The sequence below is a fragment of the Gossypium raimondii genome, chromosome 7 (assembly GCF_025698545.1).
Source record: "Gossypium raimondii isolate GPD5lz chromosome 7, ASM2569854v1, whole genome shotgun sequence".
NCBI lineage: Eukaryota > Viridiplantae > Streptophyta > Magnoliopsida > Malvales > Malvaceae > Gossypium > Gossypium raimondii.
Window position 1 is genome coordinate 53,412,508 of NC_068571.1, and position 27,241 is coordinate 53,439,748.

At 33.7% G+C, this 27,241-nt stretch overlaps 2 protein-coding genes and 1 long non-coding RNA gene across 4 annotated transcripts; all 3 read left to right on the forward strand.

The window, feature by feature from the left end:
- Nucleotides 1-6,788: 6,788 nt before the first annotated feature.
- On the forward strand, nucleotides 6,789-11,877 carry LOC105789377 (uncharacterized). 2 transcript variants are annotated; one of them, XR_008197586.1, is made up of 4 exons: nucleotides 6,789-6,906; nucleotides 7,376-7,442; nucleotides 9,367-9,434; nucleotides 11,582-11,877. It is a non-coding gene; the product is annotated as an uncharacterized LOC105789377 (long non-coding RNA). The 2 variants fall into 2 exon arrangements; XR_001132289.2 differs by lacking the exon at nucleotides 11,582-11,877 and having other exon boundaries at nucleotides 6,790-6,906; nucleotides 9,367-9,618.
- Nucleotides 11,878-14,298: 2,421 nt separating this feature from the next.
- Nucleotides 14,299-22,647, forward strand: LOC105788149 (cell division control protein 2 homolog A). The gene is made up of 9 exons (XM_012615256.2): nucleotides 14,299-14,505; nucleotides 14,700-14,751; nucleotides 14,837-15,021; nucleotides 15,548-15,668; nucleotides 17,185-17,358; nucleotides 17,869-18,032; nucleotides 21,520-21,607; nucleotides 21,709-21,762; nucleotides 22,325-22,647. The coding sequence occupies exons 2-9, from the start codon at nucleotides 14,743-14,745 to the stop codon at nucleotides 22,412-22,414; spliced, it is 885 nt and encodes a 294-aa protein (XP_012470710.1). The 5' UTR covers nucleotides 14,299-14,505; nucleotides 14,700-14,742; the 3' UTR covers nucleotides 22,415-22,647.
- A 1,821-nt stretch (nucleotides 22,648-24,468) lies between these two features.
- On the forward strand, nucleotides 24,469-26,726 carry LOC105787418 (gamma-glutamylcyclotransferase 2-1). The gene is made up of 9 exons (XM_012614189.2): nucleotides 24,469-24,637; nucleotides 24,926-25,049; nucleotides 25,157-25,233; nucleotides 25,456-25,512; nucleotides 25,639-25,695; nucleotides 25,793-25,833; nucleotides 25,953-26,024; nucleotides 26,108-26,187; nucleotides 26,270-26,726. The coding sequence occupies exons 2-9, from the start codon at nucleotides 24,941-24,943 to the stop codon at nucleotides 26,461-26,463; spliced, it is 687 nt and encodes a 228-aa protein (XP_012469643.1). The 5' UTR covers nucleotides 24,469-24,637; nucleotides 24,926-24,940; the 3' UTR covers nucleotides 26,464-26,726.
- Nucleotides 26,727-27,241: the final 515 nt, after the last annotated feature.

Below are 27,241 nucleotides of genomic sequence, written 5' to 3' on the forward strand. Positions count from 1 at the left end.
ACAATGTAGCCCCCTATTTATACTAGTGGCCTTACTAAATTAAGAGCCACTAATCATAGAAAATCAAGGAAATAAAATATTTCATGATATAAAAAATCCCTACATAATCTCCTACTAAGTCAACATAAAATTTCAGCTAATTACATCTTGAAAAAATTCTGCTTTGGCCTGCCTTCTTTGCTCCTTTCTTCATCTAGCCCAATTGTTTCCTTTTTCTTCTATTTGACCCCAAATTGGCCCGCTGCAGAAAATTCAATATAAAAATGGAAAAATTATTGGTGCACTCTCATAAATTAACCAATTTAATTACATAAAATTGTAATTTTAGCATTTAATCAGTGGAGGAAAGCTTATTGTATTAAAATGTCAAAACGGTAAGACTCTTCGTATTGAATCCGATGATTTGAGTGGTTTGCCTATTGTGATATCGGCTATGCTAGCACAGAAATATGTGATAAAATGTTGCGATGCCTACCTTGCGAATGTACTGGATACAATGTAGTTTGAACTGAAGATTGAATCAGTGCCAGTGGTTTCCGAATATTCAGATGTATTTCCAGAAAAGTTACCTGGATTGCCACCAATCAGAGAGGTTGAGTTTGCTATTGAGTTAGTACTAGGAATATCACCGATATCGATAGCTACGTACAGAATGGCTCCGACAGAGTTGAAAGAGTTGAAAGCTCTGTTGCAATAGTTAACAGATAAAGATTTTGCACGACCGAGTTTCTCACCCTGGGGTGCAGCAGTTTTGTTTGTAAAGAAGAAAGATGGTTCAATGAGATTGTGTATTGATTATCGACAACTCAACAAGGTTACAATTGAGAACAAGTATCCATTGCCGCGAATAAATAATTTGTTTAATCAGCTAAAAGGTGCCACGATATTTTCAAAGATTGATTTACGATCCGGCTATTATCAGTTGCGGGTTAAAGATTTAGATGTGCCGAAAACTGCATTCAGGACCAGGTACAGACACTACGAATTTCTTGTTATGCCATTTGGGTTAACTAATGCCCCGACAATATTCATGGACTTGATAAATCAAACTTTTGGCTGTATTTGGACAGATTTGTCGTTGTGTTCATTGATGATATCTTGATCTGTTGCCGAGACGAGTCTGAACATGCTGTGTAAAGACCAGACAGTCATGGGTGTCGAAAAATGCATTTTTGAACTCTGTTATCGTAATCAGACTCGTAAATATTTATTAAAAATATTTACGAAGTTAGTTGTGTAGTTAATTAGGTTTTGGTTCGGTGAAATTGCATAAATTAAGAGCAATTAGGTAAAAGGACTAAATTGTATAAAGAGTGAAAGTTGAATTATAGATTAAAGAAAAATTAAAAAGACCAAAGGAGCAATTATGCCAAAGGTCATAATTGGGGCGACATAAGTGTATATATATATTATAAATATTTAAAGTTAAAATATATATATATATTATAATATTAAAACTTAAAAGTTAAGTATATATATTATTATATTATAATAATTAAATAAAAGAAAAAGAATAGAAAAAGAAAGAGCATAGAAACGAAACAAAAGAGAAAAAGGAAAGAAAAGCAGAAAGAAAGAGAATTAGGGTTTTAAGGGTTCAAAGCTCAAATTGGTTAGTCAATTTAGTCCATTTTCTTGTAATTTTTATGTTTTTGGAATCCCAGTATTAAATACTACTCGACCCATGTCAAAATTTTAGAAGTTATTAAGTTATTAAGTAATGTTTATGTTGAATAATTTTAGTACTAGGGATTAAATTGATAGATTTTAAGTTAGAAATGAAAAGGATTTAATTGTAGAATAAATTGTAAATTTTGAGTAATAGGGACTAAATTGTGAAAATTTAAAATGTAAGGATTTAAGTGAAATTAAGGAGTTAAATGTAGTTTAAAGTGGAAATTGAATGAAAATATAAGGTTAAATGTAAAGAAATAAAGTTAGTCTCGATTTAGTGACTAAATAGAAAATTAGGCAAATATTGAGCACAAATTGAAATATGCAATATGAAATTGAATTGTGTCATATTGATGAATTTTAGTTGTTTTAATTCTGTAGCTAACGTTGTACCGGAATCTTCGATTAAAAAGGGGAAAGATAAAGTCGACGTAGAATAGCTCGGAATTCTTGGTTTGTATTTATATAATCCAAATCTAGTTATTAATTATTGTATTTTGATTTAATGCTTATGGTAAGTGGTTGAGGTGAGTATTTGGTATTTTGATATTGAATTGAACTAAAGTTGATGGAAATTGATTGAATTGGTATATATATTATGATTGTATTGATTATTTGGTTTCAATTGAATTTATGTGATTATATGAAAAATTGATATTGATTATTGGTTATTTTTGAAATATGAAATTTAAACCCTATTAACTGTATCGGGCTAAGTTGGATATAGATGACATGCCATAACATTGGAAGAGTTCAAGTATTTCTTCGACTTCGAGTTGATGAGACACTGGGTGTCAAATTATTACTTCAGATTAATTCGATGAGGCATTGGGTGCCAATTTACTTCGGTTTAGTCGATGAGACACTAGGAGTCAAATTATTACTTCGGATTAATTCGATGAGGCATTGGGTGCCAATTTACTTCGATTTAGTCGATGAGACACTAGGTGTCAAATTATTACTTCGAATTATCCGATGAGGCACTGGGTGCCAAACGGGTGTGTTTGGTTAGATCCGTGTATCCGTCCGAGTCGTGTTAATAGGGGTAATTAATTGAAATGGCACTATGATTGATATTAGATGATATTGTATGCGAAATGAAAATGGGACAGTAAATTAAGACATATGAATTGTGTATTCATGAATTGGATATGGAATGAAAAATATTGTTGTTTAAATGATATGTGTATTATATCGTGAAAAGTTATTATATAGCAAATGATGAGAATTTAGTCTGGTATGAATAATGTATTTATGAATTGAATATTGAATGACTAATGTCATTATATGAATAAATGTGGTTTTTAATATTCAATTGTGCTTATAATTAAAATGTACATATTATATTATCTTGTCTTTAAATATTTGGATTATAGAAATACCACTGAGTTTTACTCAGCGTACGGTTTGTATTCCGTACGCGGGTTAGGTACTTAATTTTGATCGCCGAAACAGCATCCAACAACGATCTCGGTCTCAAATGTGTTGATGTTTATCCTTTTGAAATGTGTTGGCATGTACCTAGGATGTCTAACTATTAATCATTTTATGGAATGATTCTAAATAAGATTATAAGTTAATATTGGTTTTTTATATATGTATATATATAAATGTGTGTTTATGTTAAGGTCATATTATGGCATGTCAAGTTAATAATTAAATGAACATTAAATAGGCAAAATAGTTTGAATTTGGCATGTTTACAAATTAAACTTGAATATTATATAATATGAAATATTTGAAATTATGTCTGTTTGATTGGTAATGCTCTGAAACCTTATTCTGGTGCCGGATTTGGGTTAGGGGTGTTACATGCCGAGCATTTGAGAACTGTGTTACAGACTTTGCGAGATAAACAATTATTTGCTAAATTTAGCAAGTGCGAGTTTTGGCTCCGAGAAGTTTGATTTTGGGGACACATTGTTTCGACGGAAGGCATCAGAGTTGATCCGAATAAGATTTCAGCAGTTGTTGATTGGAAACCACCGAGAAACATATCTGAGGTTAGAAGCTTTCTGGGATTAGAAGGCTATTATCGTAGATTTGTAAAAGGGTTCTCAACGATAGCTACACCGGTGACTCGGTTATTGCAAAAAGATACAAAGTTTGAGTGGTCTGAGAAATGCCAACAGAGTTTTAATCAGTTGAAAGCACTGTTAACCAAAGCACCAGTTTTAGTTCTACCTGAGTCGGGTAAAGAATTTGTGATTTTTAGTGATGCATCACTCAACGGTTTGGGTTGTGTTTTAATGGAATAAGGCAAAATGATAGTGTATGCTTCCAGATGATTAAAGACGCATGAGAAGAATTATCCGACACATGACTTGGAGTTAGTTGCGATCGTGTTTGCATTAAAAATTTGGCAACATCATTTGTTCAGTGAAAAGTGCCACAAATTTACCGATCACAAGAGCTTAAAGTATTTGATGTCATAGAAAGATTTGAATTTGAGACAGCGAAGATGGCTTGAACTATTGAAATATTATGAGTTAGTGATTGGTTATCACCCGGGAAAAGCAAATGTAGTCGCGGATGCTTTGAGTAGAAAATCTTTGTTTGCTCTGAGAGTGTTAAATACGCGATTAACTTTTTTTGATGATGGTTCGATTTTAGCTGATTTAAAAGCTAAACCGGTGTTCCTTCAGCAAATTTGCGAATCACAAAAATGTGATAATGATTTACAAACTAAACGAGTACAGTGTGAGTCAACTTCTGATTTTAAATTTCAAGACGGACCCGATGGTTGCCTATTGTTCCAAGGTAGAGTTTGTGTGTTGAAGAATCCTGAGCTTATACAGAAAATTTTGCACGAAGCACACAGTGGTAGCTTGCCTGTTCATCTGGGGAGTACTAAGATGTACATTGATTTGAGACAAATGTATTGGTGGCCGAGTATGAAACGTGACATTTCTGATTTTGTGTCGAGATGCTTGATTGGTCAACAAGTCAAGACCGAACATTAAGTGCCTTCAGGACTGTTACAGCTAATGATGATACTGGAGTGGAAATGAGATAGAGTTATGATGGATTTCGTATCAGGATTATCCCAATCTATGCAAAAGAAAGATGTTATCAGGGTTGTTGTTGATCGTTTGACGAAGTCTGCATATTTTATTTCGGTGTGTACAGACTTCTCTCTTGATAGACTAGCTGAGTTGTATATTTCTTAGATTGTTAGATTGCACGGAATGCCAGTCTCTATTATTTCGGATAGAGATCTGCGGTTTACATCCCGATTTTGGAATAAATTACAAGAAGCTTTGGGTACGCAGTTGCATTTTAGCACCGTATTTCATCCTCAAACCGATGGTCAGTCTGAGAGAGTGATTTAAATTCTCGAAGATATGCTTCGTTGTTGTGTATTAGAGTTTGAAGTCAATTGGGAAAAATATTTACCATTGATTGAATTCACGTATAACAATAGTTTTTAGTTAAGCATTAAGAAGGCACCGTACGAAGCTTTATATAGTCATAAATGCTGAACTTCGTTGTACTGGACCAAACTTAGTGAGAAAAAGATACACAGGGTTGATTTGATCTGAGAAACCGAAAAAAGGTGAAAGTGATTCGTGACAGTCTAAAAACCGCTTCAGATCGACAGAAATCGTTCTCGGATTTGAAGTGTAAAGATATTGAATTTCAGATCGGCGATCAAGTATTTTTGAAAGCATCGCCTTGGAAAAGAATTCTTCGATTTGGTCGCAAAGGAAAGTTAAGTCTGCGATTTATCGGACCATACGAGATTGTCAAGAGAATTGGACTAGTAGCATACCAACTTGAATTACCTTCAGAGTTGGAAAAGATTCATAATGTGTTTCATGTATCCATGTTACGACGGTACCAGTCAGACCCTTTGCATATAATTTCTCCATCAGAAGTTGAGATTCAGCCTGATATGTCGTATAACGAAGAGCCGATCAGAATTATGGCACGAGAAACAAAAGAATAACCTTAGTGAAAGTTATTTGGAAACGACACGGGATTGAGTAGGCTATTTGAGAACCCGAGGAGACCATGAAAAAGTAATACCCTAACCTATTTTTTGGTAAGATTTTCGAGGACAAAAAGTCCTAAGGGGGAAAGTTGTAACGGCCCGTTTTTAGTGAAACCGGAACACTGGTTTTGAGACCAAAAATCTAATGTACTAAAATTCATTTTAATATTATTTTAGTATCTACAGCATGATAATATGATAGTATAAAAAATTCGTTAAGAAATTTTACCGTTTGTATGCTTAATTTGTGAAAAAGGACTAAATCGCATAAAGTGTGAAAGTTGTGTTCTATTAGATAAATATGTTAAATAGCTATAGAAATTTAAAGTGGAGGTCCTTATATGGTAATTAGACCATTAAAAGTGATAGTGGATGAGCATGGCTTGGCAATTTTTGTTATTTTGAAAGTTAGGTAAGGTTAAAATGGTAAATAAGAAATAAATGGATAAATTAAATAAAAAAATATCAACCCATTTGTTTCATCTTCTCCACTGAAATACACAAGGAAAATAGGCGTTTTGAAGCTTAAAATCTAAGCCACTTAATTCCCTTGCATGTAAGTGATCATTTGTCCTGTTTTTGTTGATTTTTATGTTTTCAGGATCGTTGTAGCTTAATCTAGCTAAAGAGAGGATTAAATTGCAATATGGTTAAAATTTTAGGGTTTTTCCACGTGAGAATGTTAGTTGTTTTTTAATTGTAATGGAAGAAAATGAATTTTTGCTGTTAGTTAAACAACTTTTGTAAAGAGTTTTTTAATGAAATGGTCATGTAACAGCCCAAAATAGGGCCTAGTCGGAACAGTAGTTTCAAGACCAAAAAAAAAACTCGAAGTAGAAATATTTAATTTATAATTATTTTAGAGTCTATGATATGTTTGAGTGATGGTGTGCAAATTTTGTTAAGAAATTTTATCGACAAAGTGGCCAATTTTATTATTGGGATTCAATTGTATTAATTGCAAAATATGAGTTCTAGAACATAAGTACTTGTTTTAAATGGGGGTTTAAATTAGAGGTCTTTAAATGACAAATAGACCATCATATTTTGTTATGGACAAAACTAGTCATGGAAGGGTAAAAATTGAAGGTATAGTAAAAAGGGCATTTTTGTCATTTGGGTGTTTTAAGGCATAAAAGACAAAATTGAAACCCAAAAATCTGCTCATTCTCTTCTCCATACTGCCGAAACTTTCAGAAAGCCATGGCTAGGGTTTCAAGCTTTTTCAAAGTTCAATTGTAAGTGCATTTGAGCCCCGTTTTTAATGTTATTCGTATTTTTGAGATCCTAGAAGCTTATCCTTTCTATTTTTACTATTTATTTGCACGAAAAATGAAGTTTAAAAATTGACCCATGCTAGATATTTGTGCATTTTGATGTTTAATGATAGAATAAGGGTGCACGAGGTTAGGAGAATGATTTTTGCTAAGTGATTTTCGTTGAAAATGGTTAAAACGGGTTAATTAGTAAAAGTTGTAAATGCTCCTAAAAGTTGTAAATAATAAGAATTTGAGGTTGCTTTAGAAGAGAAAAAGGTTTGGCTGACCTTGAATGTTATGGAAATTGAATAAAAATCATATTACGAGCCTAGGGGCAAAATTGTAATTATGAGAAAGTTTAGGGGCAAAATTGTAAATTTTCCGTAGTATGATTTTTGTATTAAAATGAGTAATGTGAGTGATAATTAAGTGAAATGTGACATTTTAGATCGAAGAAATCGAGATTTGGACTAAGTACGGGGAAATATAAATCAAAATGATCGATTCGCGTTGAGGTAAGTTCATATGGTTAGTCTAAGTGATCAATTATTAAATTTGAATTGAGATGATGTTTTATTTTATATATATTTGTTATTTAATCATGACTTTATGCAAGTACAAGATTAGATTGAAGGATCAATCGTGAGAAATGCAGGGTCAAGTACATTCGTACTACAACTCATGATGAATTGATGGAAAAGACCATGGTTGGACCATGGCAGTGAGTGTGCCAGTGTAAGACCATGTCTGGGACATGGCATCGGCACAGACCGAGGAGTGCTAGTGTAAGACCATGTCTGGAACATGGCATCGGCACGGACATAGGAGAGCCAGTGTAAGACCATGTCTGGGACATGGCATCGGCTCGAGATGAGGGCCAGAGTAAGACCATGTCTGGGACATGGCATCGGCATCGATATGTGATCCCATGTAAGACCATATCTGGGATATGGCATTGGCGTCCTACTAGGTGTACGAAATATCCCGAACATCCCTAATATTACAAGTAGTTCAACGGGAAATTTAAGGAGTATGCTCAAGATAAGTAAGAGTAGGATATGTGAGTATTATGACTAGGCACAGGTATGTATATGAGACTCATAAATAATGTGCTCAGATTATGATGCATTATTAATAAGGATGCAAACGAGTAAGTTTGTATGTGATTAATTCCTTGTTTTTACTTACGTTTTAACATTTTTTATGAGATATGATTGAATATGGAATAATTACTTGAGGTGAATAATGAATTACGGTTGAATATGGAAGAGTTGGAAAAAGGTTTAAATATATATATATATATATATATATATATATATGAGAATTTGTGGTTAAACCTTCGGAATGGATCGGATATCATTGGAAATATAGGTGAATGCTATTTGCTGATTGCACCGGATATTAATGAAAATAAAGGTGATTGCTATGTGCTGATTTCACTGGATACCAATGGTTATATAAGTGATTGCTATGTGCTGAATTCACCCTGTACCATTGAGTATAAAGGTAGTTGCTATGTCTTGATTTCACTGAGTACTATTGATTATAAGGGTGGTCTTGTGTCTGATCCACCGTGTAACCGAGATTATTTCAAAGTGTTTATTGGGAAACTAATTAAGTGAAAACATATGTTACGAACAATGTGTTCGATCTTTAATCAACCCTTTGGCATGATGAAATGAGGCATTGAAATTAAGAATGAGTAAATTTAACAACAAAACAGTTTAGGACAGAAACAATTGTGTGACTTTGAAAAATCACCAAAAATGGTGGAAATTGAATTAGAGGTTGTATGAGATATGAAATTAAAGCTGAATTAGCCTATTTTCATATAAAGGAAATAGAGTAAGCAAAAGGGATATATATTTTGAGATATTTGAATTCTAGCGAGACAGGGATAGAATGAATTCGAAATCCCGTGTTCCAACTTTGGAAAATTACTAAAAATTGTACAAAAATAATTATAGTTTGTAATTTACATGATTAAATTTATAAATGAGTCTACTTTCAGGAGAAGCAAGCGGGGACATCATTTGAATTTTGTGCAATGAGATAATTAATTTTTAGTGAAGAGGAGTCAGAGTTGTCGAACAGTGAAATAGGGGAATATTTAATGAATAAACTGTATTAATTGGCTAGACCAAAAATTCTAAAATTTCTATGGTAAGAAATTATGTGAGTCTAGTTTCAGGGAAAATTTACGGTTTTTCATTTGGATTTTTGTAGCTCGAGAAATAAATAATTTAGTGACAGTGACTCAAGTAGACAGATTAATGTGAATATTAGTAATAAATTGTAAGCATGTGATATAATGACTATATCATCATAAGAAATTATTGCGAGGATTTGTCCACACAAGTTTAATAATTTCTCATTATTTTCATATGAACTTATTAAGCATTTATGCTTACTTCCTCTCTCTTTTCCTTTACCTTATAGTATCGCCAAGTTAGCTCGGGGATCGGTGGACGTCGGAGATTCGCTCACACTATCAATTAGAACACTTGGTATATCTAGATACATAAATTTTTGGGTTATGGCATGTATAGTAGGTTTGGTCGTTTTGTCATATATGTCATATTTCTTATGGCCAATATTGACGGTTGTTATACGCCTATGATATGATTATTCATGTATGTGGTAATTGCATAATTGAATGTTGTGGAGGTGGTTTACAAATGATTTCATGAATGACGATGTGTATGGGAATGTGAATGTAAAATTGGATATTCGGATGTCCAATTATAGTGTGATACATGTTGATGAAATTTTATGACCCAGTTTTATATGTTTAAGAAATTTTAAGTCCGGTAACACCTCGTACCCTGTTCCGGCATTGGATACGGGTAAGGGGTGTTATAGGTCAATTAGGGGCTAAATTAAGAAATGTAAAATTTTTGTGGTAAATATGTGAAATTATGAAATTTTTGGGTTGGTATGAGCATGTATAGAAATCTATTGGGCTTGGTTAAGGATGAAATTGCATAAATTTCATTTTACGAGCCTATGGACTAAATTGTAAAGAAGTCAAAAGTATAGGGGCAAAATAGTAATTTTTCCATATAATGAATTTTGGATTAAATTGAATAAGAATAAAGATTAAATTTGTTAAATTTAATTATATAGATCAAGAAAAGCCACGTTCGGAATTAAATCGAGGGAAAAAAAAAGTAGTGGATTGATCGGTTGACTTACTCCGTACTAATTCAAAATAAGTTCGTGTATTTACATTGTGTATTTATATACTTTAATTGAAATATATGTATTTGGATTGAGTAATTACGGTGTATAATTATTGAACTCATAACCGATATAGTACAAAGAATGTCAAGCCCCGTTTAAACCTTAAAAATTCGTAGGATACGAATGACATGTCATTAGTGTTACCGTTTTGGTTGAGGTTCTGCATGTGTTGCGGACTCACCACAGCTCGTATGAGCTTACCAATTTGTAGCTCGTAGGAGTTTACCGATATTCAGCTCAGAGGAGCTTACCTTTTATCGCTCGTATAAGCCTACATGTACAGGAATTGACAGATTACAGTTTAGTATAGAGGTGATCATGGGTTGGGCGGCCCGGCCCAATGGCCTGCCCGAAATATTGGAGGGTTCTGGTAAAAATATAGGCCTGAAATATGGGTTTGGGCAAAAAACGATGCCCGTTTAGGAAACGGGCCTGGCCTCGGGCAAAACCTTTTTGGCCCGGGCTTGGCCCAGCCCGGCTCGAATATATAATAAATATATATTTTTATTTTTAAAATACATTTCCCATTTCCCCATTTCCCATTAGACATTTAGTATTTATGTAATAAATATATTTTTTATTTTTTATTTTAAAGTATTTTTAAAATACTTTTTTTTATTTTTTTATTTTTAAAATTCATTTCCGAATATAATAAATTGGTTGCAAAAAAGACGATGAGGACGATGAGGATGATGTTTCTTCGGTTGCTTTTTAGGATACTTCCTTTATAATTGTTGAAAATTTAATTTAGCTTACAATTTATATTTTGTTATAAAATTAAATTTGTTGATTGGTTAATGTATGTATATTCTGGTTGATTGATTATACTTTGCAGGTTTTTATACAATTTTGGTGTTTACTAAAAAAAAGACTGGGTCGGGCTGGGCTCGGGCTATAGAATTTTTTTCACGGACCGGGTCTGGACAAAATTTTAGGCCCATATTTTGGGCCGAGCCGGGCCTGGGCCTAGGACACGGGCTAAAATTTTTTTTGGGCTAGGCTGGGTTATCACCTCTAGTTTAGTACACCTCGTGTGTACTACCCGTGTATCTAATGAGATTCTAAGTAGTTCAACGGGTATAATGTTATTACGAGATTATATAAGTTCGATACGAACTAGTACATGTATTTACATAGAGGTGGTTTTTATATATATGATATACGGATATACGGTAGAGATGTTACATGTGCATGGAATTAATAATTGCTGAATTCATACATAATTTTTGGCTTTATGTGTATACATGGCTAACTTGGTGAATGGTTATGTGATAGGCTTTGGCCAAAATTGAATTGAGTTATGATTTGAGTTATTTACCTAAATTTATGGTTATACGGTAAGTTTTATTCTATGTTTTATGAACTTACTAAGCTTAATTGCTTACTCTGTTTATTTTTCCGTGCTTTATAGTGCTTCGGAAGCTCGCTCAATTTGGAAGTCATCGGAGATTTGCGTCATAATATCAAACTCTTATTTTGGTACTTTGGACTTTATATTTTGGTTAAATGGCATGTATAGGTATTTTGGCTAATGTGGCCTCTATGACTCGTTGAGTTTTGGCCATTTGAATTGGCTTGTAAGGTGGTCATGTATTTTAATATGTATATATGTATAAATGGCCTTATAGTATATGATGTATGACTGCTATGTGAATTACTTGGTTGTGAATTGGTAATTGGGTACCAAATGGTTGAGATTTATAAGTAGCATACATGTTATGTTTTGAGGCACAAAGTTTGCATATAAGTGTTTGACCAATTAGGTATATCTGGAGACATAGTTGGCATGATTATGAGTGGCCATTGGAGGTGCCTATATGTATCATGATAGTATGTGATATTATTACATGTTATTAACTTGACATTGGTTAGTTTTGAATGCCTATTTATGTCATTTTTATATGCATATTGATGTGTGTAGGTTGGTACCAATTTTGGGTGAGAAATATGGCTTGGAAAATGACCTATTTTTATCCACACGGGCGTGTGTCTCAGCCATGTGTGACATACGGCCAGGTAACATGGCCGTCTGTCCCCTGATACTATTATAGAAATCAAGTTAGTAGCTTCACGTGGCTTGGCACACGAGCTTGTGGCTTGACCGTGTGGCACATGTCAGTATACCCTCCAGTTTTCACACGGACTAACACACGGACGTGTGAGGCCATTTCGAAGGGTACACGGCCTGACACATGCGCTTGTGGTCTGGCCGTGTGACCCAAGTCAGTGAGTTACACGGGGTAGGACACGAGCTGGGACATAGCCGTGTGTCCCCATTTCGAATGCCCACACGGCCTGAGACACGAGCATATCACTTGGCCGTGTGAGACACATGGCCTGGCCACACGGACGTGTGTCCCCTGCACTTTGAAAATTTTTCATATTTTCCTAAAAAATTTCTTGAGTACTCAGTTTAGTCCCAAACCACTTTTAATGACTATTTAGGGCCTCGAGGGTTCGTATTAGGGGCTATATGAATGAATTTGAATGACTTTTGTTTAGAATGAGAAATGAATATAAAAAGTATGATTGTTTGAGTTATAAGTCCGGTAATGCTCCGTAACCCTGTTCCGGCATTGAATACGGGTTAGGGGTGTTATAGACATTCCTAGTATTATTTATTAGGGTGTGACACCCACTCTATTCTACTTAGAGAGAAATATTGCTTTCTATTAAATAAATATTATTTGTATTTTACTAGTTTAATCATGATTCTACTATCTCTCTTTATAAATAGATAAATTTGGTAGAATTATTTACACTTAAGTTATACTTAAGTTTGATGTGTTGTTATTTTGTCGGGAAGTAGTGATAATTTATATTCTAAAAATAAATTATATTTCTGAAAATTACAATTTTACCAGTTTTTATTAAGAGAGATTTACTTTCCTACTAAAAGTAATAAATCATTTCTGGTTTTGTTTTTGGTTCATGATTGTTCGAGCTTACATTCAAAGCAATTCGTGGTAGGAGAAAAATGAAGAAGGTAGTTTGGTTGAAAGCCGAGAACATCTAGGATCTATCTCACACAAAACACAAGTATTTTTCGAGAAAAAAATTATTACTATACATATTACAAATCAGCTTAATTTTCAAAATTTTTTAATTTTTCGTTGTGATAGAAATCTGTTTTCTAAATCGAATTTTTCCAACACTTAAATGTTATCTTTTAGTTTAGGATGAAACCGATAGGATATTCCTAGCTAAGAGTGATAAACAATATAATTAGTATAAGTTTATCAACTTAGTTAACGATAAACAAATTAATCAACCATCGTTTTATAATTTGCATAGTCGAAGGCAATAGGAAGAAAATTTAGTTAAGTAGTTTAATTGATAATTTAGAATTAGTCTCAATGTACTTCCATATCTGGTTTGCACTAATAATTTCCAACTTGATTAGATTAGTAATTGCTTAGCTTATAATTAACTCGATAAACACATTTACCAAATTGACAATTCTTTGAGCTTATTCTGAGTGTTCCATTATTACACTTATAAATATTATAATTGACTTGAAACACTTGTAGTAAAAGTTACTTTTAATTCTTTATATTTCCTGCTAATTCTTTACGTAGTGTTCATACACTACCATGCGGTCATTATACACCATTCGTATGGCGCAAATGAAATATTTTGTTAAAAAGAGAGAAATGGCTGGTTATGTTGTGGTAGTACTTTCAATATTAACTGTGACTGTTTTAGCTATGCATATGTCACTTATTGTGATAGCTTATTTTATACACAAATTGATGTAACCATTTAAAATTACTCACGAGAAATTTCATTTTATTTTGCTTCCTCATTCTTGTTGGTAATGATGATAACATTTTATTTTAACAATTGAAATTCAAGTTGGTCACGTTTATGATTGCGTTCTATAAATTTAAAACTATTATTAATAAAGAAGATGGTGCCAAAATTTTCAGTATTTTTATTTCGCCTAAAATTATAGACTTTGTTGTAAAGATCATAGTTTCGAGAAACGATGTATTAATGGATGACATAAATACTAATATTTATTTTTTATTTTTTGGTACAATTTAATTTTGAATTTTATCCAGTTAATATTATTGTCTAAGATAAAAAATACCATAAAAATATTATTTGGGCAGAAAAGAAAATATCGGAAGGGAGAGCGAGAGAGAAGTCAACTCAAAATGGGTCACAACGAGTCTCTCGGTTTTACTTTTAGGGTTGATGCTTGAGAGCATCATTTCTTACTCTAAGTACTTAAATAGAAATAAGAGATACATACATCTCGTCTCTACTCTCCTCTCCTCTCCTCAACTTACTCACTCTCTCGCTTGAAATCAAATCCGACTGTCACTTGAGGTACTTCTCTTCTCACATTGCATTTTACTTCTATTGATTTTATTTTCTCTTGTTTGAATTGGATGCATTCTTATTCATTTGCTTGCTTCCCTGTTTCATTTCTATAGTTGGGCTTTTCAAGGATTACAATCAGTTCATATTTCCTAGATTCATATTTGAGATGAGTTAATTGTTTTTTTCCCTCTTTGTTTTAGCTTATTTGTACATTTTGATTCTTCTCGTCTGGTGGAGCTGCACATGGACCAGGTAAGTGACTCAACCCTTGTCATTCCATTCTGTTTCTATTCACCTCTAGTTTTGCTCCCTTACGCTTTTTTTCTGAAATTTCCAGTACGAGAAAGTAGAGAAGATTGGTGAGGGAACCTATGGCGTTGTTTATAAGGCTCGTGATCGTGTCACCAATGAAACAATTGCTTTGAAGAAGATTCGCTTAGAGCAGGAAGACGAGGGTGTACCTAGCACTGCAATTAGAGAAATCTCTCTCTTGAAGGAAATGCAACATGGTAATATCGTCAGGTATGCAATGCACTTCACTGCACAACTCATCCTATAATCACATTGCTGTTTCACCACTCATTGGTTTACACTGATTTTTCTCCTGCTTGTGCTACTCTTTAACGTCGGCATATACATTTTTATCAGACTACAGAACTCGTGCTATTGCTAGTTCTTCATTTTGTCTTGCCTGCCAAAGGATTTTAAGTTTCTTTTTTTTTCATTATTTAAATTTTGCTCCTCCTACTTTAACATAACATGAAGTGTGAATCAGTTATTAAAAAGTTAAGGCAACCAAAAAACAAAAAGACAATACCACACTTTTCTGGAAGCGGAAAGAAGCATATGGTATTGCTCTACTTTCTTTAAGAAGTAAGTCAACATAGGCTTGTTCGTTAAGCCCATGAATTGTCTTTTTTTTTTATATCAAAGTTTTGAAACCATGATATATTCTGGTCATATTTCAGAATATGAGCAAAATCCTTCTCTTGTATAATGTCTGTAATCGTTTTTCCCTCAGCTTCTCTGATTGCACCTTGGGTGACAGGTTGCAGGATGTAGTGCACAGTGAGAAGCGTTTATATTTGGTATTTGAATATCTGGACTTGGATTTAAAGAAGCACATGGATTCATGTCCAGAATTTGGGAAAGATCCACGAATGATAAAAGTGAGTCAGATTATTCTTCTGTTTGAAAGTTTATAAGCTCAAGGTTTACCTCTTTGGAGTTTAACAGTTTTAAAATTTCACACTGCATCACATGAAATTTTGGTTTCATTTGGCTCCTTTATGGAAGATGGATAAATTCAAAAAAAGAAAAAGAAAAAGAAAAAGAAAAAAGAAAATTATAATATTTATAAGATAAGTCAGGAACGAAATGAAATAAGAATTCGGCCCATAAAATCTATGTTAGCTTTTTTGTCTGAATGCATTCTACATGATCCTTTTGGAAGAGTGGGATTAGAATAATACAATTTTCTAGTTACTTTGCTCTCTATTTCTATTTGACAAAATCCTTAGGAAAAGCATTTTGTTTCCACCGAGCTAAAACAAGATGTAAATGTCTCTAGTAAACCAACGTTATTGTTTAATAGCTATTTTGCTTCTATCCCATCAAAAAAAAAAGGGGAAGATTTAGTTATGATTAGAAATACACCTTTCTACCTCTTTATACATGGATCATTTCCTCATTCTATTGAAAGTATTGATCTAATGTGAAAAAAAATTGTTTGTTTTGTAATTTCATAATCCAAATTTTAATTTTAATATATAATATAATTATATAATTATATATAATTTAATTGGCCCTTGGATCCAGATCATGAGACTGTATATACTCCCTCAAATCTTTAGTTGAGAGGTAATTGTAAAGGATTAAATCCTTTTAAGAAACAGATTTTTTGTTTGGAGTATGAATCAAACCAAGGGACCCTTAACTCTTAAGGGGATTAGTAGAATGAATCACAGTTTTATGACTAAAGTATAGTCGCTACAATGCAATTATTGTATATAAAAGGACCCTTTGTTGAACAGGGGAATCGAGTGTAATCAAGATAGGATTACAAGATAGGAGCATAAAAAATCCTGAAAATTAAAGCATTGCTGCATTTTGTCAGAAGACTGTGTTATAGGAGTTTTGATAGATAGTATTCAACAAAGGGACTTAGTTATAACATAAAAATGGGTTCTGCAGAATCCAGCGTTTTTGTTATTTACTCTAGTAAAATAAAAGGAAATAAAAAAAAATAGGAAGGGAAAAAAAGAATAGAAATTATATTTGGGAAGACTTAATATAGTGGTTACTGTTGGTTTTCTGCTGTTTAGTAGAGATGATTTACAAATATTTTTTGAAGTGTGACGAATTGTGGCTCTTTCATTGGTAATCTTTTCATTGAAGTGTCTATTAGAAGCCATAGAGTATGTCATCTTTGATCTTACACCTTTTATGTGTTGGACAAAACTAAGTAGAAATATGGTGCTGTTTGAACTGCTGTTCAAGAAATGTCTAATTGCAGAACCCTTCTCTTTATCATATATTAATTAAACTATTCCAGGTTAGCATCTTGTTCCAAATGCATAAATACCTAGCTATTATCTGTCATTGGTTGACCTTGGTTATCTAATGGATTTGGCTGATGATAAATATTACTCATAATGGTACTTTTATTATTTGATCGTCTTGCAGACATTCCTTTATCAAATTCTCCGTGGCGTTGCTTATTGTCATTCTCATAGGGTTCTTCATCGAGATCTAAAACCTCAAAATTTGCTGATAGATCGCCGTACCAATGCACTAAAGCTTGCTGATTTTGGTCTGGCCCGAGCATTTGGTATTCCTGTCAGAACATTTACACATGAGGTACTAAGAATCACCAAGTTTGTGGTTTTTTGGGCTGTGCAATGTCATATGGTTTATGTTGCTGTGTTTTGCTAGACATTTATTGTCGATTATCTCTCAAAAGTAATGTTTCATCTTCTTTCTATACAAATAATAACTATTACAAGTTGGAACAAAGAAACTTCAATTTTCTGGCAAAATGCCCGGACTTTGCTGCATGTTTGTAGGACAAAAGTATTTTGTTTCTAATTCTGACAAGAAATTCTAAGGCTTAAAATAGGAACAGATAGTCTGACGAACTGCAATTTGTTAGTAGCATCAAATAGTTTCCTTTACATCAATTTAGGATTGTTGTTACTGGGGGTCTCTAATGCAACTTTAGGCCCCTTTAGAGCATCAGTAAATTAGTTTTTAGTTGGATATGTCCTAATGTTCTAGTAGAGAAGTGCTTGGCTATTATCTGCATGCTCAATATTTCAGTCATAAGCATACCAATATTGGCCCGGCTTCTAAAGTTGTCGTTATGTCTAGGTTGTTACTTTGTGGTACAGAGCACCTGAAATACTGCTTGGATCTCGCCATTACTCTACTCCTGTTGATGTGTGGTCAGTGGGCTGCATATTTGCTGAGATGGTGAATCAACGGCCATTATTTCCTGGGGATTCTGAGATCGATGAGCTGTTCAAGATCTTCAGGTGTTGTACTCTCCTTATTGTAGCCTCCATTTTATTTTAGTTTCAACTGTTTAAGTGGTAAAGTTCTTATTTCTGATTCTCGTGTTCTTTTATCTTTCTTTTTTGCTACTGCATTCATTAAAAGTCTTTGCTCTGATAATCTTGGAATATGTTTTCAAAAATGATTTAGGATATTATTTAGTCATGGGTTTGTAGTGAACATGGCTGTTCTTAAATTTGCATTTCAGCTAAATTTGGGTTGAATTTGGATATTAAGAGCTAAGCTGTCTCTTAAATGTTACTTGCCTTGTAAACAAGAAAAAAAATTAACTTAGCTAGACAAACTCTTTTAGTTTTTCTTTGGTAGAACTCTTTTTTAAATTATAAATTGGTCGTCTTGATTATGTTCTAAATTGATAGGGTCAATATGGTTTCTGGCCCTAAGCTGTTACACTTTTAACATTTGGTGCCTATAGAAAAAAATATCTTGATGAGGTGCTTTAACTTCCATTTCGTCCTGCATTTCGCCCTAGGTACTCTTTGTTAATAATGTGTTGACATGGTTAGCTACATTAGTGTGTTGTTTTCCTCAAAAAACATTTGAAGTTAAAAAAAAAAAGATAGCCGGTAAAGCGAGTCTTGGAATTAGGAGCATGCTTGAATGATGAGTTTTTATCCGATTAAACGTGAAATGTAGAACAATGCAATGGAAAGAAAGCCTGCCATAGAGAAGCCAAATCCTTCCCATCAAATCAACTTGTTCATTTTAATCAATCTACTTCTAATAGATGCATGAAACTGAAATATCATACCTCATAAAACTGCTGAAATCCGTTTCTCTCATCTGGTTTCTTCTTTTCTTGCACACCTAACCTCATTGTCCTATGCCAAACCTGTCTAAGAGTCCAGCCTTTAATAGTTATCCACACAGGTGACTCAAGAAACCTTTTGAAAAGGTATTAGGATTTTGCCTAGCCAAGAATTATACCAGTAGCTTAGGCTTTGTAAAACTTTCGTTAGCCTTTTATCAGTTGTCTATGTCGTGAACTTAGAAAAACAAATTTTTATTTTTTCTCAAGGAAAGGTGCACCTAGCAAGAGAGCATGAAAGCAAACTATGTTTCACATACACATTAAGGGAGAACCAAAGCAAAGCTTTTATAGCTAGGTTTAGTTGCAGTGTGACCCTTATACTTAATTGAACCATTCTATTATGTGCTTGAGAAGTCATTATTTCTTTAATCTGAGTCCTATTTCATTTTAATTCTTCAAGTCACCTTTATGTGTGTCCCAACATGTCAATGAATTAAATCAATTTGGTTTAGAATTATCTATAGACTGTGAACTCTAGCAATGCATCAAGGCCACCGAAATGCTAGGAAAGTCAATATGGTTTGACAAGTCTTTCGGTGAAGAGTATCTTAGTGTAATTTGATCCCTTTATCAAATATCTTGGAGATGGTAAGAGCATGGTGTAGAATTTACTCTTAAACCTTTTCCTTATTACTTGAGCAGCTTATATATTAATCTTTTAAGTGATGCCTTGGCTAAGGACTTTAGGTTAATACCGGCCATTAGCAAGCTGGATTCCCGTATATCACTTAGGTTGATGAGTCTTTGGTCATCCCTTGAGATTGATTCATGATAAAGTCAAGCATCACAATCCACATTGAAGTAGTGTCACACTAGTGTAAATTACTGAATGGAACTTTCATAACAAGTTTTTGGGTTAGTTTAGCATATAGTGGCCGGCTTCTTGGTTTGGTTCCAAAAGCACTTTTAAGGGTCTTTTGGATGGCAAAAGCCCCTTTTTAGTGTTGCTTTTACTGTCATGTGATCTAGAGTCTAGCCAACCAAAAGCAATGCTAAACACACCCATATTCATTGTACTTGTTCAACAAACTAGTGGCCATATGTTATCCGCAGTACTTTTATACTTCAACTTATGAGATTGGTTGCGTTCATTACATGCATGGAAGTTTAGCATATGCTAGTCTTTAAGCATTGCTGGTGCCTAATCTGGACAATGCAACGACTAGGAACGTTTGTAGCAGCACGACTTTAATGCATAAGGATCTTATGATCATAACTTATTTACAATTCCTTTGCAAGGCCATTACTGTTTCATTGGCTTATTTGCATAAGTTATTGCTAATAAGTAATAACAATATACACCATATATGTTAAATAAAATATAATGTATGTATACATGATATTACATGTTTGTAATAGTAGAAGCAAATGATGAGTGATTTGTAGGGCTTTTACACCAACAGAGAGGTCAAGGGAGAAGGCGAGGGCTAATCAATGGCAATTATAGTTTGCTCGAACTGTCCTTGCGATGGTCATCCATTGCCCTCCCCCTCCTACCCACTTCTCTCTCTCTTCTCTTCCTTCTTGACATTCCTTTATCTTCTTCTTTTGGAACTTTCTTTTTTGATTTTTAAAATGAAGTGATTTTTTATTCTAGTTTTTTCATTTTTTATTTTTTGTTAAAAATTAAAAATAAATACCACTTCAAACATTTTTATTTGTGAATATTGCCACATCAGCATTTTGACTAATATTGTTCGTCAGTGGCGCAAAATGCTTGATAGAATGTAAGTTGGGTGCCTAATCTTGGATAATTATTTACCTTCCAAATCTTGAAAGGTGGTATAATTCAGGGTCAAATTTTGTAGTAACCTTTTTTTGAGTCTCACAATTTTGCTCTTCTGACATTTCATACTTTATTCTTGACATGTAGAAGACAATGCGTTGTGATAAGTCATAACCATGGATACTTGTAGATACTTGTTTTTGGTTATTAATTGTTCTATCAATAGTTGTTTCGGGGAAATATCGTTCTTTGCATGGGCACCTTGTCGAGAACAACCTTGGAAGGTTGGCAGGATTCTTGGGTTGTTCCACTTTTAGGAAGTCCTGGAAAGTATCGCATGGAAGCTCATCACAACCTTCAACGTAACTCATTTTTCTTAGCCACTTATTGCCTTCATCACCACTATCTGCCACCGCACTTGTTTTCCAGAGTCTGCTCCAATCTTTCTCTCGACCATCTCTTCACGACATCTCGTTTTACTAGATTGTAGTGTCTCCTCACCTTACCAAAAAACCCTCCGCACGTGTTTTGAATTTTGCTAGGCTGCAACTTGCAGCTATACTGACTAGAGGCTAAAAGAAGAGTCATTTGGCATTAGAAGATATGAATGACGTCAGAAATTTTTACATTGACAACTGGATTTATTTCGTATTATTATTTTTAATTTCCTCCTCAGGAATGGCCTATTACGGCTCTTTACCGGTATTTAAGAGGTGTATATAACCATGGATACCTTTGTACATTTATGTTCAAAGAAAATGGAGCACTTTTAGTTTTAAGTCATTGAATATAAAAGAATTGTCTTCTAGGTGTAGATTGTAGGAAAATATTGGTGCAAATTTGCCCCCTAAAACTTGTGTGTTCTTTTTAGACTGATCTAGTATCATAACATCTGTCTTTTTTTATGAAGAATCTTGGGTACTCCAAATGAGGATACATGGCCTGGAGTGACTTCATTGCCTGATTTTAAGTCTTCTTTTCCAAAGTGGCCGGCTAAGGTAACATTTGTGTTTATGGCATCTAGAGGTTGTATGTTCTGTTGTGAACCTATCAGAGAGACAAGTTTGTTTGAACTAATCAATACACCTTTTGCTTGCAGGATTTGGCAACTGTTGTTCCAAATCTTGAATCTACTGGCATTGACCTTCTTTCTGTAAGTATTTATTTGGTGTCTTTATTTTTTGCTTCACCCAAGTGTGAATTACAAAGTATAAGTCAGATTGATTTAATATGAAATATCTTTCATAGTTCTTGAGAGTTGTGAGCTAAAGCGACATGCCAAATTTTTTCTTATGCTAATTTGAGAAAATTTAATTGAAAGCTTTGGACTATTATCTCGGCTCTGTTTTTTTTCCCGAAATGAAAGAGTAGGCTTCAGACTTGAGCCTAGTTATTACAAAGGTTCATGTACCTAACACTCAGTACATCATTAAGCAAAAGAGACCAAGCCCCTGGACTTGATAAATTTTAGTACAATCTCATTCCATCTTCAAAGTGGCTGATCTTAATAAATTTTAAAAAAGTGGCATTTCTTTTGAACTTTTCTTATCTAAAGGCTACCATATTTCTGATATGGAACAGTTTTTGAGGTCTTTAACATATTATTACTATTCAGGATGATGGTTTTGGAATAACTTCATACACAGAAATTAAGAACCATATATGGCATCTCTGCAATTTTAACTGATGATACATTCTGTCTATAAATCATCCAGAAAATGCTGTGCATGGATCCCAGCAAAAGAATTACAGCAAGAAGTGCTCTTGAGCATGAATACTTGAAGGATATAGGGTTTGTACCCTGAGGATACCTTTTGAACCGCTTTCCCCCAACTATCTTCCTGAGAAAGTGTCTATATTAGTTAAATGTATTGTGTAGCAATTTGTGGGATTTTAATTGTGAGAAATTAAATGGTGTGTGGTCTAGTCTATTATATTTTTCTTTGTTTTGTTTTGTTTCGCTGTGTTCAATTTCCCATGGACGGAGCAGATAGATTTTATATACTTTTATTAAATGGAACTGGCTTTTTTGCAGTTACCTTGGAACTCGTCTAGTAAAGCAATGCCTGTCGCATGTTTCTTTACCTAATGAGTAATTGGGTTATTGTTTTGGTGTTGGACCATTGTTTTGTTGTTGGTAAAAAACACTTTTTATTTATAACCTGGCCTAGTTACTGCGATGGTGATACTCTGCAAGTACAAATATTATACAATACAATACAATCCTTTGGGTTGTTTTTTTTCCATGGCTTTTGGTTTGACCGCTGAAACAAACAGCCATAATCCAGCTATACTTTCATTTCATTTAATTTCAGAGGCCGGCTGGCGATGGCTACCAAATTAAGTTAGGTTTGGAATATTAGTAGCAGCAAAATCACAATGAAAAACTCATGAGAGATGTATGCTTATATACAATTATAAAGATTGTGACTGAATTTCTCTCTGATATTGCGGGCGAGTTTAATGTTATTTGACTCAATGATGCTAACCTAGCATTGAAATTACAAAAAATGTTAAAATTTGATTATAATTAGTCAGCGAATGATTTATAAGGATGTCTTTTTAATGTGAGTGCTTTTTTTCTCAAAATATAAATAAATAATATTTATTATTTTAAAATTTATTGTTTTTCACCGACAGAATTTTTTTTTATTAGTATTGAATTTGAAAATTTTGTCGGGGTTGAATAATTTAATTGAATAGGCGACTTAGGCCTTTGAATTTGATCGTAATGAACATAAGAAAGACGATGCGCCCATATGTATTGTTCGAACTTAGAAGTTTGAAAATCCAAATTCTAATTCCAAATTTGGGTAAACTACGCCTATAAAATTGTTTACCTTATATTATATTTTAGTTATTTATATTTAAAATGTTATGTTTTAGTCACTTACATTATTGTATTGTAATATTTTTTCATTTTGAGCAATTTAAAATTTTTTTATGTTCTTTTAACTTTTTCTTTTTTTCCATTTTCTTTTGTTTCTCTCTCTGTTTTCCTACATTCTCCATTTCAGAGTCGAATTGGCAGCGAAGAAAGAAGTAACGTATGAGTTTATGAATTTTGGTTATAGACAACGATGGCTTTCGACTTCCTTCTTTTTCACTGTCAATTCAATTTCTTTATATGTTAAAAGAAATGGAGAATGTAGGAAAACAAGGAGAGAAATAGAAGAGAATGAGAAATAAAGAAAACAAAAGGAAAATTTAAAGTGTTTAAAACGAAAAAATTTAGAGACCGATTGTATAATTTAACACAATTTTTTATTTGAAATGATAATTTAAGGTACTACGTCAATTTACCATTATATTGTTAACAACAACTAACGGTTTAGTGACTAAAATATTGTAACACGATAATATAAGTGACTAAAACATAACATTTTAAACATAAATGACTAAAATATAACATGAGATAAATAAAAATGACAATAATTGTAGTTTACCCTTCCAAGTTTGGGTTTGTAGGGTATTATTTCCTTTGGATTTGGATGGAAAATAGAATTGGTCAATGGCCCAACTGCTATCTTTTTCGGTTCGTTTCCTGATCTTAACTGCTAATGTGATATATTTGTCCAGGTTCATTGAATTTGAAGTCCAGAGTAGGTTGCCTTAGTTTCAAACCTTAAAACCTGGAGTTATGAATGACATGTCAATTAAATTTTAATCAGATTTGTTGGCGGAAAACGAGACTGCCTGCCTCTTTCCCGTTCTGTCCAGATTCAATGAATCTAGTTTTCATATACTTTTCCACGCGTTGCGACGCACATCCCTATAATAAAAGTAAAACACTGGTGGGCAAGTGGAAGGCAGGCAGGCATTAGTTGGAAAACAACGTAATTGAGAATTTTTTTTTGGGGGGTGGGGAGCTATAAATACTCTGTTTCCCTCTTTTATTCTCCAAAAACAAATTCCAAATGCACTAAGAGCCGGAATCGGAGAAGAAAGAGAGAAAGAGGTGATTCGTCTCTCTGTACTCACTTTTCCTGCCTCTACCGTCCTCAGCTTTCTCTCTTTCATTTCTTACTGTAAGTCCTCTCCTCTTTTGCATACTTGTTCGTTATCATTTCTCATAAGGTTTACATCTTTCATGAGGACCTGGTGCTTACACTGTAATTGCAGTTTGAGGATACCCAAGCCCGTGGAAAAGAAACTTATACATCTTTGCTATTAAATTGAGCTTACCCAAACTCATTTCCTTGCCACATCTAGTACAATAACCATTTCATAATAAATGGTTGTTTGTCATTGCTGGTCCTTTTTTTCATCTCATTGTCTATGATGAAGAATTAACATAATCCACTTCCTTTTCTCAGAATTTTTTTACAACTATGGTTTTATGGGTTTTTGGTTACGGTTCACTGGTCTGGAACCCGGGGTTTGAGTATGATGAGAAAGTCATAGGCTTCATCAAGGATTACAAGCGTGGATTTGACCTTGGTAAGTATTTTATCAATATAGAACAACATTGATTAGTTGTCGGTTTTTTTTTTTTGCTGGAATTTTTCTTTTATTTTTTAATTCATTCTGATTATTTCATATCGCAGCATGCATTGATCATAGAGGTACACCAGAAAATCCTGCAAGGACTTGCACCTTGGAACACATTGAAGGAGCCGTATGCGTAAGTGGCAGTTGACAGTAACTCTTTCATTTCAAATGGCATACACTAGTTATCAAGTCTGTGCCTTCATTTTTCTCTCCTGGTTTACTTCCATATTGTGCTGATTAAAAAAAAAAATCTGGATACCATGATTTGTGTGTTGATAATTATTGCTAATTATTAGTAGTCTTGTTTAGAACTGCTTGTTTTCTTTGTTTGCTAACTGTGAAGTACTTTTTCCAGTGGGGTGCTGCTTATTGTGTTCGGGGCAGTCCTGAAAGGGAAAGAGCAGCAATGGAGGTATTTTGCATCACATTTACATTGCTTTGTTTCTTTCATTTAAGCATCCTCATTATTTCAGGTATTATTTGTCTCGATGAGTTTTCATATTGCTTGGAAAGTGATCTTTTTACCCACATTTTGTAGTACTTGGAGCGGAGAGAATGTGAATATGATCAAAAGAATCTAGTGGAGTTTTACAAGGTACAAGATGGTGTTTTCAATTTCTTGTCTTGCTTATCTGTCTATGTTTGTTTGTTTGTTTCAGTACTTATGTTTATATGTGATTGCTTTCTATCAGGAAGCAGATCCCCTGCAGCCTTTTCTAACCGGAGTTATTGTGTAAGTCACCACCCATGCTTCTATGTTCCCATCGTATCTTATTCCCAAGTTTGATAGATATCTGCAGAAAGCAGTTTCTTGGTGCATAATTTTCTTAATAAAATTGTTAAACCGTGCAGTTTCACATCTACTCCAGACAAAGTTTCAAACAAGTATTATTTGGGGCCTGCTCCATTGGAGGAAATGGCTATGTAAATATTCTGTTCCTTTCTTTTTGACCTTTTTCAACCTTTTGATGAAAATTTTATGTTACTCATGGATGTTAGCTTTTCAGGCAAATTGCAACTGCTGTTGGACCCTGTGGAAACAATAGAGATTATCTTTTCCTGCTGGAGAAGGCCTTGTTTGACATAGGTTAGTCTTTCTGACATTTTTCTATTTTCTTCATCAAATTAAAAACATTACGTTGAAGGTTGCATTGTGTTTCTGTAAATAGGTCATGAGGAGGACATGGTTATAGAGCTTGCAAATGAAGTAAGGAAGGTGCTTGCAACATTGGGGAATGGGGTTTCCAAGGAGAAGCAGTTAGTAGGATCTCCTCTGAAGATGCCACTAAAATCCCAAACCCAGTCCTACATCCCTACAAGTCAATTGCTTCTGCTTCCCAAAGCTGTTGCAATGGACTCCTAGCTTTTCCACGAACTCTCTAGTCTCTAACAAAAGATAAGGCCAGTAACTTAACGAGAAGGGCCAACCATTAAGTTTCTGTTTCTAACCTATTCCTTCAGTCTAAATCTAGTTCTTCAAGTAGAGAAGATTTTTTTGTCCAAGTATATATCCAGAGCGGCATCTTTAGGGTCTCACCAGTATTACTAATACTGATTTATAGCCTGATTGTGATCTTGGTTTCTGATGAAAGAAATGAAAATTGCTCTTCAATTGCTTTTTTTTAAGATCCCATTTGAACATTAGCAGCAAGCAGGCTGCAGCAACCATATGCTTTACTCATTTTGTTGGTGAAAAACTAATTGATTGTACTAATATTGTCACCAACAACCATCTATTTTGGCAAGACGCATTTTAAATTCGCTCCTAGAGGTCATCAAATGGGAGTCGCAGGAAAGCAAGTGATAAGATAACAGAGAAGTTATGATGGTGTTGATACCTAAATTCTGATCTTCTATTGAAGATTTAAAGGCATTATGATTAGTCCATTCAATTCAACTCTTCGTCCAAACAAATTAAATATTTTCTCTATATGGGTATTCCTTGCAACACAGTCCTCTCAAAGTTATCACTTGCTAGCGTTATCTAAAGGCTTTGAAAAGTGACTAAAAGCTGTGAAAGGTGATGTGGAAAAGTGTTTTTGAAAATTTTTAGTGTAAAATTTGAGTGTTTAGTATTGTTGTCAAAAAGTGATTTTAAGAAATAAAATCTATTTTTATTTTAGACATATTATTATGTAACA

Bases quoted from the DNA above. Each gene is read 5' to 3' on its own strand.
- LOC105788149 (XM_012615256.2), top strand. The intron at 15,669-17,184 runs GTGAGTCAGATT...ATCGTCTTGCAG, and splicing joins AAGATCCACGAATGATAAAA to ACATTCCTTTATCAAATTCT. The intron at 21,608-21,708 runs GTAACATTTGTG...TTTTGCTTGCAG, and splicing joins TTCCAAAGTGGCCGGCTAAG to GATTTGGCAACTGTTGTTCC.
- LOC105787418 (XM_012614189.2), top strand. From the start codon at position 24,941: ATGGTTTTATGGGTTTTTGGTTACGGTTCACTGGTCTGGAACCCGGGG. The intron at 25,513-25,638 runs GTATTTTGCATC...CACATTTTGTAG, and splicing joins GGGAAAGAGCAGCAATGGAG to TACTTGGAGCGGAGAGAATG. The intron at 26,188-26,269 runs GTTAGTCTTTCT...TTCTGTAAATAG, and splicing joins GAAGGCCTTGTTTGACATAG to GTCATGAGGAGGACATGGTT.